The 19,183-nt window shown below is 39.8% G+C and overlaps 1 protein-coding gene across 2 annotated transcripts in view; it reads right to left on the minus strand.

Moving 5' to 3' along the window:
• The window catches only part of LOC113094240 (astrotactin-2-like), a 500,635-nt gene that overhangs the window by 258,601 nt on the left and 222,851 nt on the right, over window positions 1-19,183 (minus strand). For both annotated transcript variants that reach the window (XM_026259926.1, XM_026259927.1), the window contains exon 4: window positions 202-351. In XM_026259926.1, coding sequence (XP_026115711.1) covers window positions 202-351 — 150 coding nt within the window. The remainder of the gene's footprint in view (window positions 1-201; window positions 352-19,183) is intronic.

The following is a 19,183-nucleotide window of genomic DNA, read 5'->3' on the forward strand; positions in this document are numbered from 1 at the left end:
GTACACTGGTACTGAATTAAGTTATATTTTTTGTTCTGTGTTGTTTGATAGCATTGTTCATATAATCAATGCTAGCCAAAGTAAGGCAGAAAAAAGAGATTTATTGAATTAAATACTTGTAATGTGTTAAACTGGGGGAAAAACAATGTATATATGAGTGAAGATTGTTAGAAGATGTTACTGAGTCAGTGCATTGCAAACCTCTGGTGTGTGCTTGCCCTCTCTTGCGTCCAGTGGAGGAGCTGTGTGTAACATTCTGGAAGTGTGTTATTTCCATAGTGGTGTTGGTCCGGAAACTCTCCTTAAATCTCTGCATCAGGGCCTCTACATTCTCCTGTTCAGGGTCCAGCACTGAAACAAACACACACACACACACACACAAACCCGTGAGACACCGGAAGACACACACCTATGCTGAAAGGCGTTAGAGGGCAGTGCATGATTTACTACATGAACAAAAATGCTGAAGTCATGCTTATCTATTCCTGTGTAAAAAAGATAAATGAGTATAAAGGCTGTGAGATGATTTACTCAGTAAATGCTTTGTCCTTTAAAGAGAAATGAGGGCAAATGAGTTATGCATCTCTAGAACTTCATTTATCCTGTCTTTAAAACATTCTCCTTTCCTGTACACTTTCGTATTGCTCCACATCACCTCTTTGAACTTATCATTAACAGACAAGCTTTGATATGTGCATTTTAGAAAGTAGGATAAAGAATGTGGAAAAAGTGTAAGCCATGGGGGAAGAGAATTTCCTCTTCAGCAGTCTGCTCAAGTAAAATACCTTTTGTTTTCAGAAATGGAAAGGACATGACGTGAGGCCAACTATGTGTCCCATACTTGGAATTTGTGCTTTGCATTTAACCTATCCAAGTGCACACACACAGCAGTGAGTAGTGAACAAACACGCACACACACACACACACACACACACACACACACATACACAAAGCAGTGGACAGTCAGTAGCATTTACATGGACACTTTTTGCTTCCATCGGAATGAATTAATTCTGATTAACGAATCCGAAAGTTGATGTCTCGGCGTTGATGTGCGCATTTACATGTCACAAGCTTCTATTCGGATTTACTCTTTTGACATGTGCTCACTGCATGAATTTACAGAGTTTCCCGCTCCTGTTTTAAAAAGCACACATTATATGTATCTACTTTGTGTCCTAATTCTGACAATTCCACTTCACATACACAGAGTGAAAGGGGAGATTTATTATGACAGGACACTTATTTATGACACTTTATTCACCAGGAAGAACACCTCGTTCCGCGCGTCATACGTAATTATGCTATTTTTACGTCACTGCACATGCGCAGTACTTTCCGGTTTCAGTTTTCAATCCAATCAAGTGTTTACATGTCCTTTTGCTCAGATTACAAAAGGGATAAACCACCCCTTACAATCCGATCGAAATGTTAGTTGGATCGAGCCAATTCAATCCGATTGACGTGTTTACATGTGACATTTTTATTCTGATTGTGCTTCTAGTCCTATTACGATCGGATTAGAAGGGTCCATGTAAACACAGCTATTGTTGTGGTGCCTGGGGAGCAGTTGGGGGTTCGGTGCCTTGCTCAATGGTCTCACCTTAGTTTTGGTATTAAAGGTGCAAAGAGAACTGGTTGTTCACTCCCCCATGACAATTCATGCCGAATCTGAGACTCAAAACCGCTACCTTCAGGTTACAAGTCTGACTCTCTATCCATTAGGCCACTCAACATGAGCTTAAAAATCATGGCATACCACAATGGTCTCAATATATACTCCAGTATATATACTACTGTAGAGTCAAAGCTCTGCAGAAGCAAACTTAAAAGCTATGAGTTACTACCGTTTGCCGGTTGTGTGTTGACAACCTTGATGGTGCTTGTTGAACATGTAAACTAAAATGTACCTTAATGTAATTTCTACTCAAACTTGCAATCTTTGGATTATATGTTTGAATCGCTAATTCATTCTACTCATTCTACTGAGAGCTTAAAAGCACGTGCAGTGGATGCTGGAAGTATGGCAATGATACACAGTGTCTCATTCCCTCTGGGAAACTATGGTAACACACGTAACCTAGAGACATTCCCCTTCAGGAACTTGAGCTGCGTCTAATGCTTTGGGAACTAGTATGCTCACGCTGCCAGACTTGCAAGTCCCTGCCTAGTGTGGAAGAACACAGCTAAAGTGAGAGAAAAAGGAGCCAGGAGTGGCACACATTGCAGGTATAGAATCTGACAAGTAAACTGAGTCTAGAGATTGTAAAAAGGATGTAGCACACGCACTGTCGAGTCAAGTGCCAGTGGATTATATTTACATTTACATTTAATCATTTAGCAGAAGCTTTTATCGAAAGCGACTTACAAATGAGAACAATAGAAGTCAGGTCAACAAGAGAACAACAACAGTATACAAGTGCCATGACAAGTCTCAGTTAGTCTAGTATAGAATGCTATATTTTTTTTATTTTTTTTTTTTATGAAAAGACAAGAAAAGGATAAGTGCTAGTATTAGTTGGTTAAGTGCTGTCGAAAAAAAGATGAGTCTTTAGATGTTTCTTGAAAATGAGTAAAGACTCAGCTGTACGAATTGAGATTGGGAGGTCATTTCACCAGCTGGGCACAATCCAGGAAAAGGTCCGTGAGAGTGATTTTGAATTTCTTTGGGATGGCACCAAAAGGTGTCGTCCACTTGCAGAGTGCAAACTTCTGGTGGGCACATAAGATTTAACCAGTGAGTTTAGGTATGTTGGTGCCATGCCAGTGGTCGTCTTGTAGGCAAGCATTAGTACCTTGAATTTGATGCGAGCGGCTACTGGTAGCCAGTTTAACCTATTGAGGAGAGGAGTAATGTGAGCTTATTTTGGCTCATTGAAGACAACCCTTGCTGCTGCATTTTGGATCAATTGCAGAGGCTTGACAGTACATGCAGGAAGGCCCACCAGGAGAGCATTACAATAGGACAGTCTGGAGAGAACAAGAGCTTGGACAGTAAGTTGGGTGGTTTGCTCTTACAGGAAGGGTCTAATTTTCCTAATGTTGTATAAGGCAAGCCTGCAGTACCGGGTCGTTGTAGCAATGTGGTCTGTGAAGCTTAACTGATTATCCAACACAACTCCTAGGTTTCTGGCTGTCCTCGAAGGAGTAATGGTTGACGGACCCAGCTGTATAGAGAAGTTGTGATGAAGCAATGGGTTAACTGGAATCACCTGGAGTTCTATCTTTGTAAGGTTAAGCTGAAGGTGATGGTCATTCATCCAGCTAGAAATGTCACTCTGACAGGCTGAAATGCGAGCAGCTACCATCGGGTCATCTGGTTGGAATGAGAAGTAGAGTTGGGTGTCATCAGCATAGCAGTGATAAGAAAAGCCATGCTTCTGAATGACAGATCCTAATGATGTCATGTAGATGGAGAAGAGAAGTGGAGTCCAAGTACTGAGCCTTGAGGAACCCCAGTAGCAAGGTTTTGTGACTTTGAAACATCACCCCTCCAAGACACACTGAAGGATCTGTAAGAGAGGTAGGACTTAACCCACAGGAGTGCGGTTCCAGAGATGCCCATCTTTCTTAGGGTGGAAAGGAGAATCTGGTGATTAACGGTGTCAAAAGCAGCAGACAGGTCCAGTAAGATGAGTACTGAGGATTTTGAAGCTGCTCTTGCTAGTCGCAGGACTTCAGTAACCGAGAGCAGAGCAGTCTCAGTTGAGTGGCCACATGAAGGATCTGTAAGAGAGGTAGGACTTAACCCACAGGAGTGGGGTTCCAGAGATGCCCATCTTTCTTAGGGTGGAAAGGAGAATCTGGTGATTAACGGTGTCAAAAGCAGCAGACAGGTCCAGTAAGATGAGTACTGAGGATTTTGAAGCTGCTCTTGCTAGTCGCAGGACTTCAGTAACCGAGAGCAGAGCAGTCTCAGTTAAGTGGCCACATGAAGGATCTGTAAGAGAGGTAGGACTTAACCCACAGGAGTGCAGTTCCAGAGATGCCCATCTTTCCAGATCGGTTGCTGTCCAGGAGGTTGTTCTGTACAAGGAAGATAGAAAGCTGGTTGAACACAGCTCGCTCAAGTGTCTTTGCAATGAATGAAAGAAGGGATACCGCTCTGTAGTTTTCAAGAAGCACTGGATTTAGAGATGGTTTCTTGAGCAGTGGGCTCACCCGAGCCTGCTTGAATGCTGAGGGAAATGTTCCAGAGTGAAGAGAGAAGTTGATAATGTGAGTAAGCGAAGGTATGACTGAAGAAGAGATCGCTTGAAGTAGGTGAGTGGGGATCGGATCAAGTGGACAAGTAGTAGGATGATTGGACAGGAGAAGTTTGGAAACGTCCATCTCTGAGAGTGGGGAGAAGGAGGAGAAAGAGTGTGCATCGGTCATTGTGAAGTTTTCCTCAGTCTGCTGTGTGGAGAATTGGTCACTGATGGTTCTTGTCTTATTTGTGAAGAAAACTGCAAAGTCGTCCGCTGTAAGAGTCAATGGAGGTGGTGGTGGCGGCGGATTAAGAAGAGAAGAGAAAGTCTTGAAGAGTGTCTGAGCGTCACAACAGCTGTTAATTTTGTTGTGGCAGTAGGATGCTTTAGCTGTGAAGACATTTGCAGAGAAGGAAGAGAGGAGAGGCTGATACACACAATAAGAGCGCAGATTCGGTGCCTCATTTCGGTGCCTCTTAAATGCCTGAGCGATCGATTGAAATATTTGTCCTGCTTCTCTGAAATGTACACAAGAAGCATGAGCGTTGCTAGGCTTTTTTAGCGGGGCTATAGCATTTAGCTCCATAAACTGTACACAAATTTGCGATCGCCTCAGAGTCAGTCCACTTAAATTTCATATGAAAACAATGTCAGATCCGTCTCCTCCCCGTCTTTCAGCACGCTCTTCAATCTGCATACCGTGGCGGAGCAGCGTGAGCGGACTCAAACAGAAACAGAGGACACAAGGTGTGTGTTTATTGACAGATTGTTATAATATCTGTATCTGTGCAGTGCTTTGTCATAAATACAGTTTACAAAAGGTCACGAGGGAGCAATCGGTTTCCCATCTACTGTAAAGTTTTCACTCCGTTCATCACTCATCACACCACAGCTGTTTCCTCCAGTGAAAATCTAGCCCTTAACACATATGAACGCATACTTAAATTATACTTATTTAAATATACTTAATCTATACATATTTTATACGTACACTACTGTGCAAAAGTCTTATGCACATTGGTATTTTCATCCCAAAGAATGGTGTTCGGCCAGTTATTTATATCTTGTGCTGTAGTGTGTCAGTAGAAAATATCAGTTTACATTTCCATTGAATCTTAAAACCATTTTTGGGGGGTGGAAATACTATATGCCTAAGACTTTTGCACAGTACTGTTCTTTAAAAATGACATTGTTGCTACTTTATAAATACAGTAGAAACATTGTGTGTGGTTTTGTATTAAACAATGACCCAGATCATGAAATACATTTATTAGCCTTAGAGTAAGGAATGCACAACTAAAAAAAAAAAAAAAAAAAAAAAAAAAAAATCTTTAATGTTATCCATGTTTTTTTTGTGGTTCTTTTTTAAGTATCGGTTCAGGCGTCGTTTAGGCACTGGTACCATTTTAAAAGTATCAAAATTGCACTTTTAAAAGGAGTAATCAGTGATCAGTAAATTGATTACATTTTCAGAGTAACCCAACACTGGGCCTCAGCATGACAACTCTCCAATAAGAAGAGGCCTGACTACACTCCACATTCTGGACATCCTGTAAGGAGGCTCACATAGAGACCACCAGTCACAGGTACTATCCTAGTGGAGCTCTGGCTAGTGGAGACTTCAAAAACTCTCTGTAGTGAGAGGAGATATAACAACTCACTAACAAACCTCTGCTGTGTTGTCAGTGCACCAAGCACATGGTGGCCTCTTAGGTCCGGGAGGAAGGGTTTCAATGCTAGAAACACAACCAGCATCTCCAGGCAGTAGATGTGCCAAGTGAGATTGTGGCAACTCTACAGACCGCAGGCTGGGTGGACACTCATGACCACAACCAACCGGTGAGGAAGGCATCCGTCATTAGCATACATGATGACAATGTGTCCCTTAAATTGGACCTTGAGACAAAACCCCCTCTGTCTTGAGCCACCATTGTAGGGGTGGCATGAACAGCAGGCCAAAATGTATTCAGTTGGATGCAGTTGCCATCAGACCCTGCAGTTTCTGAAACTGCCTGACAGTGAGTGAACAGCCTTTTCTCACTCTTGCAATTGCTATGAGGATCGACTCGATCCGAGCAGGAGACAAACTTACCTGCATCGTGGTCGATCCCACACCACACCCAGATAAGTAGTTTTCTGTAATGGGGAAAGCACACTTTTCTATGGTGTTTAATCTTAATCCTAGCTCTTTTATATGGGCGAGAACGACATCTCGATGCCAAACCACTGTCTACTCCGACTGAGCCAATACTAATCAATCTTATAAACATGAGCCACGTCTAAAAGGCAAAGGGGGAGGAGTTGCTTCAATTTATAACAACGTTTTCAGGATTTCTCAGAGGGCAGGCTTCAAGTATAACTCGTTTGAAGTAATGGTGCTTCATATAAAATTATCCAGAGAAACAAATGTTAATGATAAATCCCCTGTTATGTTTGTACTGGCTACTGTATACAGGCTACCAGGGCACCATACAGACTTTATTAAAGAGTTTGGTGATTTTACATCCGAGTTAGTTCTGGCTGCAGATAAAGTTTTAATAGTTGGTGATTTTAATATCCATGTCGATAATGAAAAAGATGCATTGGGATCAGCATTTATAGACATTCTGAACTCTATTGGTGTTAGACAACATGTTTCAGGACCTACTCATTGTCGAAATCATACTCTAGATTTAATACTGTCACATGGAATTGATGTTGATAGTGTTGAAATTATTCAGCCAAGTGATGATATCTCAGATCATTATTTAGTTCTGTGTAAACTTCATATAGCCAAAATTGTAAATTCTACTTCTTGTTACAAGTATCGAAGAACCATCACTTCTACCACAAAAGACTGCTTTTTTAAGTTATCTTCCTGATGTATCCAAATTCCTTAGCATATCCAAAACCTCAGAACAACTTGATGATGTAACAGAAACTATGGACTCTCTCTTTTCTAGCACTTTAAATACAGTTGCTCCTTTACGCTTAAGGAAGGTTAAGGAAAACAGTTTGACACCATGGTATAATGAGCATACTCGCACCCTAAAGAGAGCAGCCCGAAAAATGGAGCGCAGCTGGAGGAAAACAAAACTAGAGGTATTTCGTATTGCTTGGCGGGAAAGTAGCATATCCTATAGAAAAGAATTAAAAACTGCTAGATCTGATTACTTTTCTTATCTTTTAGAAGAAAACAAACATAACCTCAGGTATTTATTCAATACAGTGGCTAAATTAACGAAAAATAAAGCCTCTACAAGTGTTGACATTTCCCAACACCACAACAGTAATGACTTTATGAACTACTTTACTTCTAAAATCGATACTATTAGAGATAAAATTGCAACCATTCAGCTGTCAGCTACAGTATCACATCAGACAGTGCACTATAGACCCCTTGAGGAACAGTTCCACTCATTCTCTACTATAGGAGAAGAAGAATTGTATAAACTTGTTAAATCATCTAAACCTACAACATGTATGTTAGACCCTATACCATCTAAGCTCCTAAAAGAGGTGCTTCCAGAAGTCATAGGTCCTCTTCTGACTATTATTAATTCCTCATTGTCATTAGGATATGTCCCCAAAACCTTCAAACTGGCTGTTATTAAGCCTCTCATAAAAAAACCACAACTTGACCCCAGAGAACTTGTTAATTATAGACCAATCTCGAATCTCCCTTTTCTGTCCAAGATACTAGAAAAGGTGGTATCCTCACAATTATATTCCTTCTTAGAGAAAAATGGTATATGTGAGGATTTCCAGTCAGGATTTAGACCGTATCATAGTACTGAGGCTGCTCTCCTTAGAGTTACAAATGATCTGCTCTTATCATCTGATCGTGGGTGTATCTCTCTATTAGTTTTATTGGATCTTAGTGCTGCGTTTGACACAATTGACCACAACATTCTTTTGCATAGACTTGAACACTTTGTTGGCATCAGTGGAAGTGCATTAGCATGGTTTAAATCGTACTTATATGACCGCCATCGGTCCGTAGCAGTGAATGAAGATGTATCATATCGATCACAAGTGCAGTATGGAGTAACTCAAGGCTCAGTACTAGGGCCGCTACTCTTCACGCTTTATATGTTACCCTAGGGAGATATCATCAGGAAACATGGTGTTAGCTATCACTGTTATGCTGATGATACTCAGCTCTATATTTCCTCGCAGCCCGGTGAAACACACCAATTTGAAAAACTAATGGAATGCATAGTCGATATAAAAAATTGGATGACGAGTAATTTCTTACTGCTAAATTCAGAAAAAACAGAGGTGTTAATCATAGGGCCTAAAAACTCTGCTTGTAATAACCTAGAACACTGTCTAAGACTTGATGGTTGCTCTGTCAATTCTTCGTCATCAGTTAGGAACCTAGGTGTGCTACTTGATCGCAATCTTTCCTTAGAAAGCCACGTTTCTAGCATTTGTAAAACTGCATTTTTCCATCTCAAAAATATATCTAAATTACGGCCTATGCTCTCAATGTCAAATGCAGAAATGTTAATCCATGCATTTATGACTTCAAGGTTAGACTATTGTAATGCTTTATTGGGTGGTTGTTCTGCATGCTTGGTAAACAAACTACAGCTAGTCCAAAATGCAGCAGCAAGAGTTCTTACTAGAACCAGGAAGTATGACCATATTAGCCCGGTCCTGTCCACACTGCACTTGCTTCCTATCAAACATCGTATAGATTTTAAAATATTGCTTATTACTTATAAAGCCCTGAATGGTTTAGCACCTCAGTATTTGAATGAGCTCCTTTTACATTATACTCCTCTACGTCCGCTACGTTCTCAAAACTCAGGCAATTTGATAATACCTAGAATATCAAAATCAACTGCGGGCGGCAGATCCTTTTCCTATTTGGCGCCTAAACTCTGGAATAACCTACCTAACATTGTTCGGGAGGCAGACACACTCTTGCAGTTTAAATCTAGATTAAAGACCCATCTCTTTAACCTGGCATACACATAACATACTAATATGCTTTTAATATCCAAATCCGTTAAAGGATTTTTAGGCTGCATTAATTAGGTAAACCGGAACCGGAAACACTTCACATAACACCGTACTTTCTACATCATTAGAAGAATGGCATCTACGCTAATATTTGTCTGTTTCTCTCTTGTTCCGAGGTCACCGTGGCCACCAGATCCAGTCTGTATCCAGATCAGAGGGTCACTGCAGTCACCCGGATCCAGTACGTATCCAGACCAGATGGTGGATCAGCACCTAGAAAGGACCTCTACTGCCCTGAAAGACAGCGGAGACCAGGACAACTAGAGCCCCAGATACAGATCCCCTGTAAAGACCTTGTCTCAGAGGACCACCAGGACAAGACCACAGGAAACAGATGATTCTTCTGCACAATCTGACTTTGCTGCAGCCTGGAATTGAACTACTGGTTTCGTCTGGTCAGAGGAGAACTGGCCCCCCAACTGAGCCTGGTTTCTCCCAAGGCTTTTTTCTCAATTCTGTCACCGATGGAGTTTCGGTTCCTTGCCGCTGTCGCCTCTGGCTTGCTTAGTTGGGGTCACTTCATCTACAGCGATATCATTGACTTGATTGCAAATAAATGCACAGACACTATTTAAACTGAACAGAGATGACATAACTGAATTCAATGATGAACTGCCTTTAACTATCATTTTGCATTATTGAGACACTGTTTTCCAAATGAATGTTGTTCAGTGCTTTGACGCAATTTATTTTGTTTAAAGCACTATATAAATAAAGGTGATTGATTGATTGATCTAATAATCCAGTGTGCAGATGTCCCGGAGTCGCAGTGGAGCCAGAGTAGCATTCCACTTTCTTGGGGAAAGTGTGGGGTAAGAGTGCAGTAAATGGCTGAAATTGAAGAACTGACTGTGCCAGCTCTGCTCTCAAACAGACAGCAAATAAACTGTGTGTATTGCCACCCATAATGTTGCTCTGGCAAGGAGGAACACACAGTCTAAAATACTGTCTGCTTTCACCCTTATATGCTTGTCTTTCGCTGTTGACATGGCTTATGCTTTTACAAGGACAGATAACATTAAATAAAAATGACACACACAGAACGCTTCGCTGAATGACAGAAGCTGCCACTGTATCCACTGCACATGGTTTTTAGCTCCCTGGTCTCTACATTACCCTGCTTGTGACGTCCTGTCCCATACATTGGACTAAATACACATGCGCGTAGTCACGCTGAAGGTGTTCCCAAAGCATTCCACGCAGCTCGAGTTCCTGATGGGGGAAATTACATTTCTGCACAGATGGAGAGCATGTGTTGGAGTTCATGCGGATCACTGCATGATTTTAGTAAATGTCTTTGGCCCCCTATTTGGAAATCAACAGTACTTCTAAACAGGGGGCCAAAGCAAAAACGGACAGGCGGTGTGATGCCCACAATGCTTCAATGTTTGTATTGTATTTCCAACTGGCAGCAAATCAGAGTGCCTCAGGGGACGCCGCTGACCCATCTCAACATGTTCTGGCCCATTTGCACCACAGCAGAGGCATAATATATAAAAATAAACTTCCCCTTTTATTGTCTGCTCCAGGAGTGGGAGGAGGTGAAACAGAGAGATGGAGTGGGATGAGATGTCTCAAAAAGTCACAAACAATTTATCTCCCAGCTTCATTACAAAGATACATCGCTACTCCCTACACCCGGTGCTGCATCACAACTTCAATTAACTTGAGATATGTAGAGGGCTGCTCTCTCCCCTGAGGCATAATGGCTCTGGACAGGCGTGATTTCCTTGCAGTATCGTGTGGCTTTATGTTAAAGGCCCCCTGATGGAGAAGTTTGAAGATGGATGAGGCCCAGGTCCCTGTAGTGAGCAAATGTTTTTTTTTTTTTTTTTTTTTTTTTTTTTTTGCTGAGTTTCACTAGTGTGTCATTCTGTCTAATTAGCAGCTGTTTGTTTAATGTAAGTGTCACACTTATGTGTGGATACTGTTCATAAGATCGGTGTGGAAAAACCTGCTGTGAAAGCCATCTCATCGCTGCACTACAGAATAAGTTGCCTGCTGTTTTATTTTGCATGAGTTTGGAGCCAGCCAGCAAACACTTTAAAAAACAAAAGGTTCTCCATAGATGAAGTCACATTTATTGCTTTTCAACAACTTTTCATAGGAAAAATCTATTCATTACAATAGAAATCCACACGACCATGAATTATGCATGGGCAAAGAATTTCCCCACAAGAATTTGTCACAGGATCAGGTTGGTCATGCAAAATCTCCACATTGACCAACAGAAAGCTGTTTGGTTTAAAAGTGGATTCAGCTCATTAATGCACATATCCAATCAACTAATCACATGACAGAAACGTCAAGACGACCTGCTGAAGTTCAAACCCAGCATGAGTATGGGGAAGGTTGGTAATTTAAGTGTCTTTAACTGTGCCATGATTTTTGGTGCTAGGCGTGCTGGTCTAAGTATTTCAGAAACTGGTGATCTACTGGGATATTAATGTATGACCATCTCTAGAGTTTAGATAATGAAAAAAGTCCAGTGAGCAGCAATTCTTCGTGAAAATGCCTTGTTGATGCCAGAGGTCAGATGAGAATGGCCAGGGTGGTTTGAGCTGATGGAAAGGCAACACTAACTCAGATAACCACTTGTTACAACACATGTTCACAAACAAGCATGAATGCACCATGAACCTTGAAGCAGATGTGCTCCAGCAGCAGAAGATGTTACCGGGTGAAGAAAAGACTAAATCTGGATTATAGAAGATTGGGAAAATGTTGTCTGGTCTGATGAGACTCGATTTCTGATGCAACATTCAGACATTTTATATCCAACTTTACTTCCATACATACAATATATTAAAGTAAAGACATATGGTGATATTGTACAGTATATACTATGTAACATTTCTTAACCACTCAATTATATTACGATATAAGTATTAACACCATGGCTGTTTAGGAAAATCTCAAAAATCTATGGAGCATCTTGATGTTCAAGGGAGAAATGGTGTGGGATGAGTTACGTATAGCAGTTGGATGGTTGCCATGGCATCAAGTATGCTGATAAAGAAACGTGGCTAAATGATGGTCAGCATGCCTGCTAATGAAGTGATGCTAAACCAAAATCAATGAAACTCTTAACAGCCTCGAACAGCATTTAGAAAAGCATCTAACAGCGGTTCTGCTGAGAACAGCATGTGTTCTTTTATTTGTACAGCACAGTGGTAGACTTTGAGTCAAATCATAATTCTCCAGAGTGGACCCACAACAGAGACAACTGAAGACAAAATGACTTAATTCAATTTGAACATGTTCTGTGTCGATACTGCTGAACTCTAATTTGACTAATCTGACTAATTTGACTAATCACTGAGGCCTAACAATATTGTAAAAATGCAAATTTCTCTAAATTATTTTAGAATATATCTTGGGAGATTTCAGCCATGAATCATAAATGCACTACAGATAAGAACAAAATTAATTTTCTCCATAGAGAAATATATTTTTAAACAAAAATCTTTGGATGGATACCTGTCATGTGATGTGCTCTGATATTATAATAAATAATGCTTCTGTAGTAATAGAATGCTTTTGATTTTAAGAGATCCATAGAAATGCAAATTAAGGTAAAGTAGCACATTCCCATTTAGTATTGCAAATGATGAGCTGTGCATCAGAACTAACGTCTGTACAACTGTATTGAAATATTTCTGAAATCAATTCAAAATATGCCATGCCATTTCCAGTGCATCCTGAGATGAAAAGTTAATTCATGCACTTTTTATATTATTATTATTATTATTATTATTATTATTATTATTATTATTATTTTATATTTTTTATTCCCTTGATGTAATAATAATAATAATAATAATAATAATAATAATAATAATAATAATAATAATAATAATAAAAAGAAGAAGAAGAACTGAGTGCCGTGCATTATTCTCCAAATTTAGCACAATCTGAACCCTAAACACATATTGGTAAAAATGTCCGCTGTTGAGGCATTGTGAGTTCATGTTTAACAGCAGAAGTCGACAAGTGCCCTTGTTGTTTGTGAACAGAAGCCATTAAGTGAGCACACTGTGTTCGATAATGCTGCTATACTTTGAAAAGACGTGCTAGCTAAGAGGAGTTTCGTAAAAGTTGACTAAAAGTGATAGAGGATGGATAATTTCGACAAACAGGATGAACCTGTGATATCTTCTTAAGGCCATAAAAGGAAAATAAAAGCTGGAACTTTTTAACAGAACCTTGCAAAAGCAGCACATTACAGTGATGAGGGAAAAGCTGCTTCATGTATTTATGTGTAATCACAACAACAACGTTCGTCAGGCATCTACATTGTCAGCTGAAGGGTTTACCAATATTTAACAAGTGTTTCTTTTTTTTTTTTTTTTAAGTTATGTGCTTTGTTCAAAAAAAAAAAAAAAAAAAAAAAAAAAAACTGTTGGAGTTATCTTTTGCTATAAAACAAACAAACTTTATGTAGTAGTGAGGCTGAAATAATATGACTGGAGTGAGCTGGTTGGTTTGGCCTAAAATATATACTTACTGAAGAACTGTTTGAAACCCCATTGTGGAAATGAATAGGAAAAAATACTTTTACAACCAAGGCACTGTAAAACTGTGCAGTCACTGTTGCTCTCTTAAGTATGAGCACTGGAAGTAAAGAGTCCTAAAGATGTAGTATCGCTCAGTATTCCCTATTGGGTCTTTGACTGTGCTCATGGCTAATCCAGCCGCAGCTAACCAAACAAATCAAGGCTGGCCAGGATCCACTTAAGACCCGACCTGCCGTGACTGAGAAGTACCTGCCGCAACATGGGAGGTTAACTACTCCATGCATATTTCATGTCAATGGCCTGTGCTTGTTCTGTCGAGAGCCTGAGACTGTGAGTTGCGCTCCTCAGACGCCGGTCGTTCTTTACTGATGGTTTGATGTGTGTCCGACCTGCCCGTGCTGTGACAGTTTATTGATTGGGTGCTTATAAATGCAATCTGTTGCCTTTCAAGGGCCATCCCATCATTTGTGTTTAAATGGTATTTGGGGGTTTAGTTGGCCATTGTTTTAAATGTCCACTTGTGAAATCATTCACGACAGCTAAGATAGGACAATTTGTTCAGCCAACTCAATTCTTATTGACCACACTAAACACCAATAAATGGAACATGCTACTTTAGTTTGGGGAATGCAAACTAAACAATAACAACAATGATGCGCATCAGCAGTTTTGGTGGTGTTTTTCTCCTTCATTTCTTCTTAAAAAAATTAAAAAATAAACAAAAATTCAAAGTATTTTGAGAGAATTTCTTCCAATGGGAATGGGCAGGCTAAAGAACTCTATTGGCATGGTTTGTTTTCACCATGAATTCTATTATTGACCAGCATTAACATGAAAGGACAGGTTCATCATAAACAATCAGTCAACAACCTCATGTCTGTCTTTAAGGGTTGATCAGTTATTGTTAAAAATCAGTTTCCCTATGGAGGAAATTAAGTTTTTATTTCTGCATCCTGACTGTTGTGCTCTATAGCCATGTGAACAGAATCACATGACTCATTGGCAATTTTGTCCCAGTTTAGTGAGTAAGATGAATACATTTCACACTTTTTACTGACTTATCTTTTTACTTTCTGTTTTAGCCTGAACTGGGTCATCCAGAACCTCTTGATGGTCTGAACTCCTCTAGGCTATTGATCGCACATCACGTCTGCACCAAACCAGACAAACAGCACTGCTACTGTCTGCGTGAGTCAATTTAATGTAGTTTTTCAAGTGACTAGTAAAATAACACATTATTCTAAAATTGCTTTTTCAAATATGTAATGCAATTTACATTTCTCCTATTTATTCAGTGACTCACTGAGGCTTATTAATTTCACTTTTGGTGTGAAAGGGCCCCTACAATTGCCAAAACTTTTTCTTAACATTCGGCCTTTATAACAAAAAAAAAAAAATAAGCAAGCCTAACCCAAGTGAAAAAAACAAACAAAAAATAAACACAAAAAATGTTACACAAAAGTAACGTAATGCATTATTTTCCATACAAAATAACTACGTAATGCAATTTGTTACATGTTCACGGAGCCCAACAATATTGAATTGCATTACTTTTAAAAGTAACTTTCCTAGCAGTATTACTAACTATAAGAACAGCAACCTGTCAAATAGGAGTCATTATTTTTTATAGCATCTGTAAGACTGACTATAAGTAACTTTGTAAGTATGTCAACTCATGCTGCTAAAGTTAACCATCAACTAATACTCTAACGAGTAAACAAAGATACTTAGAGTTAGTAAAATGTCTAAAGTGAACTATTAAAATATAAAATATATCTGATCATCTTCCATAACACGGTCACTCAGGGACGGATTGGCAATCGGGAATACCGGGAACAATCCCGAACGGCCGGTCCATTTCAGGCCGAATCGGCCGGTGGTCAAATTTTTTATTATAATTTTTTATTATTATTATTTATTTTATATGATACGCTACCATACCGGCCTGTGGCCGGCCGCTCAGCTGCAGCGGAACGCAGCTGTGTGTCTGTCTGTGTGTGTGTGTTTCAGACTGGGCCAAACCAATACTTCCAATCTTATGGGGGGATACGAGCGGCCCCTCCCAACTTGGACTGATCCTCGTATTTCCTGACATCCGATTGGCTCAAAGGCGCCGATCAAAGGAGTTTACTTGGTTAGGTTTGAGTTTGTGTGAATGCAACAGAGACAGACGGTAAAAATGGCGAAACGAAGGAAAGAAGAGAAAGAAATGGGTGGGGCCGAAAAAATAAGAATGAAAAATAAAAAAATGTTGGCACAAGAGGCAGCTAAATGTGCCAAATAAACGGACCTTTTCCGCACTGAAAAGGGTGCTGTGGCAGGAGGTGCAGATGAGGAAGGACCCAGCAGCATGGATAGGACAGGTGCACGATTAGGCCGGCGAGCGGCGGCGACACGCTGGCTGGCTGACTGTGCGTGAGCGTGGCGTTTCTGTTGAGTGTAAGCTGCGTGGTGTTTGCGTAGCATTTTCCATGTCTTTGCCTGGTCTTTGCACACCAGAAACGTGTCTGACGCGGCGCTGCTGCTAGGTGACATAATATGATAAGACTCTGGTAAAAAAAATAAAATAAAAATAAGCCTCTGGTGATACATTTGTTTAAATTACATTTATATCTTCATTTATGTCAAAACCTAGAGACTCTCAAATATCAAAATGTAATTTATTAATATTTATTCGTGTCAAAATGACATAAACATCTTTTCCTATTCTATTTTGGCTGGAAACGCTTCCAACACGCTTGCGCGTCACGTGAAAAATAGACGTCTGTTCTATTATTAGCATGCACGCGTTTTCCGCGTGGCTCAGGCCCTGTGTCACGCAGCTCTAACCTGTTAACATGGGAGCTGAAATAAAAACGGACATGCCACGTATCCAGTCTGTCACCGGCCTTAGTGATAAATGACACAAAATATTGATTTGAAAAGGAGTTTATTGATTTAAAAACGATTGTATTGTATTGGTACCACTAAGAAAATAGTCCATTCTGGTGTGGTGAACAAATGAGTCCTATTGAAGAGATGAGTTCGAGCTTAGGACCCATTAGTATGCCTGATCTAAATCTGTTCTTGAAATATATTGTAGCTAATGAGCTGTCTAAACTGTTAATAAGAAAAATAGTAATATACACAAATAAACATTATTTTATGTTTCTTTTTATTTGAAAAAAGTGTAATTGTAACATATTGTGCTGATTATTACGATAAAAAATAATGACATAATTACATTACGAATTGCTGTGAATACGGTAGGGCAGTAGAAGCTCAGGTAAAGCTCCACTAGCACGATCATCGGATAACGTTAGTTAGCTGTATGCTATGCTACTATCTAAGCTAACTAAAAAACACACAATGAGAAATATTTAATTTCACAATCTATAGCTTCAGTTAAATACTAGTTTCTGAAACGTATAAGTTAAAATACATTAATGACTCGTTATAACGTAGTACAAACGTCTTCTATAATAAATAGATTTTGTATGATTTGTAACCAGGCACTAAAGCGATTCAGATAAAACGTGCTTTGAACCAATCCGATCTGGGTCCTAAGCTCGGACTCGATCTCTTCAGTAGGACTCGTTTGTTCACCACACCGTCTCTACGGTTAGAATCCTGCGTGTCCATGGCAACGCAGTGCGGAAAAGGGGCGGGGCTACATAAAGTCTATAAGCAAGGAATGTCTGTAAGGAGTCTATGTATGTATGTATACAGCATCAGTTGCCATTCTCTATATTAGCTGTTAAGGTCAGTGATGGAGAGGGACAGTTTGATGATGACCCCTGCAGTCATATTGATGAGGAGGGAGAGAAGGAGGAGCAGCAGTAGGGGAGAAGAGAGGAAGAGGAGCAGGATTGATTGATTGATTTTATTTGACCACTTAAATATACAAATATGAATACAGTATTCTGTGTCATACATTAAAAATACATAAATAGTCAGGGATGCATGACACAATAAAGCCCAAAGACTTAAATAAAGCCCAAAGACTTATACCCCGAGGAGGAGGAGGAGGAGGAGCAGCAGCAGCAGGAAGAGAGAGGAGGAGGAGCAGCAGGAGAGAGGAGGAGGAGAAGAGAGGAATAGGAGCAGCAGCAGGAGAGAGGAGGAGAAGGAGCAGCAGGAGGAGAAGAGCAGGAAACAGACAGGTAGAGGGGCAGTGTGCAGGGCTGGGTAGGCAATCATATTAGGCATATCAATCAATCAATCAAAGCTTTATTAAGAACACGCACACAAAAATAGAAAAATACAGCACAATGTTACATATTTACATAAAGGATAAAATGCCAATAGTTCCACATACTAGATAATAACCTGACTGAAGCACAGATTGAATTAGAAAATGTATTATTCTTTGTCATATTTATTACTCATGTTCTTCTCATGCATATGTTATGTAGCTGTACAATCAGTAAGCAGAGACAGGGTCCAGCAGAGGCAGGGTCCAGCACAGGGGAAGCTGAGGCAGGGAGAGTTGAAAGTGAGTACACACACACACACACAGACACACACACACACACACAATCTCTATTGTATGGGACTGCATTGTAGTTTTTGAGTATGAGTGGGTGTGAGTATTTGTAACTATTTTATCACTCCGACTGACTGTACACATGACATGCTGGTAGTTCGCAGTATACTGTGTGACTTATGTGTTTGAGATTAGGTTTTGCTGACCTGGTTCAGTGGTGTTCAGTGCAGTGGACTTGCTTATACAACCTGAGGAGGCAGGTGTTATCCTAAAGTTTCTTGAAGGTCTTCAGCGTAATCTGATTGTCTTTATACCATAAAAACACTATTAGAATGAAAATAACTGCAAAAAATCCTGCTCGTGCACCAAGGGCACTCGCGTAAAAGGCCTCTCCGTCTTAAAGTCCCGGGCTGAATTTCAGTCCCAGTACGTCCCTGCGGTCACTATTTAACATCTCATACCGTCTGTAAACACTTGCATTATCAATTTCAATCTCGTCGTGCTCTTGACATGTCCTCATCACATGTAATAGAAGTAGTGTTCTGTATAACTGTCCATCAATCAAAAGAGCCATACTGCTGATGAAGATGTTGAGTAAGACCATCACATTTAGTGAATGTAAAGAAAATTTGCAAAGCCTTTGTAAAGATCCCAGAAGTTTTTAATGGCATGCCTGAGTGAATAAAATGTAACATTTGTCTTTGTTCTTCATGTTTCACAACAGACTGTTTTAATAATTATCCTCAACATTTCAATAATAAAAAAAAAAAAAAAAAAAAATCAATATTTGTGTGTTTTTATCATCTTCAGTCATCTTTTGTAATACAATGGGTAATAATACTACTTTTAAAACCTTATAATGGAAGTTAAGAACTGAAACAAGCAAAAGCAATTACCAAGCTGTTGTATTCTTTGTGGTTGTGTTGTTTTATTTTCTTCTGCATCATTATCCAAGTCAGACTCAAATATGTGTGGTTACTACAGTGCTTTCCAGCTTGCAT

Source organism: Carassius auratus, unplaced genomic scaffold (assembly GCF_003368295.1).
Source record: "Carassius auratus strain Wakin unplaced genomic scaffold, ASM336829v1 scaf_tig00215316, whole genome shotgun sequence".
Classification (NCBI taxonomy): Eukaryota; Metazoa; Chordata; class Actinopteri; order Cypriniformes; family Cyprinidae; genus Carassius; species Carassius auratus.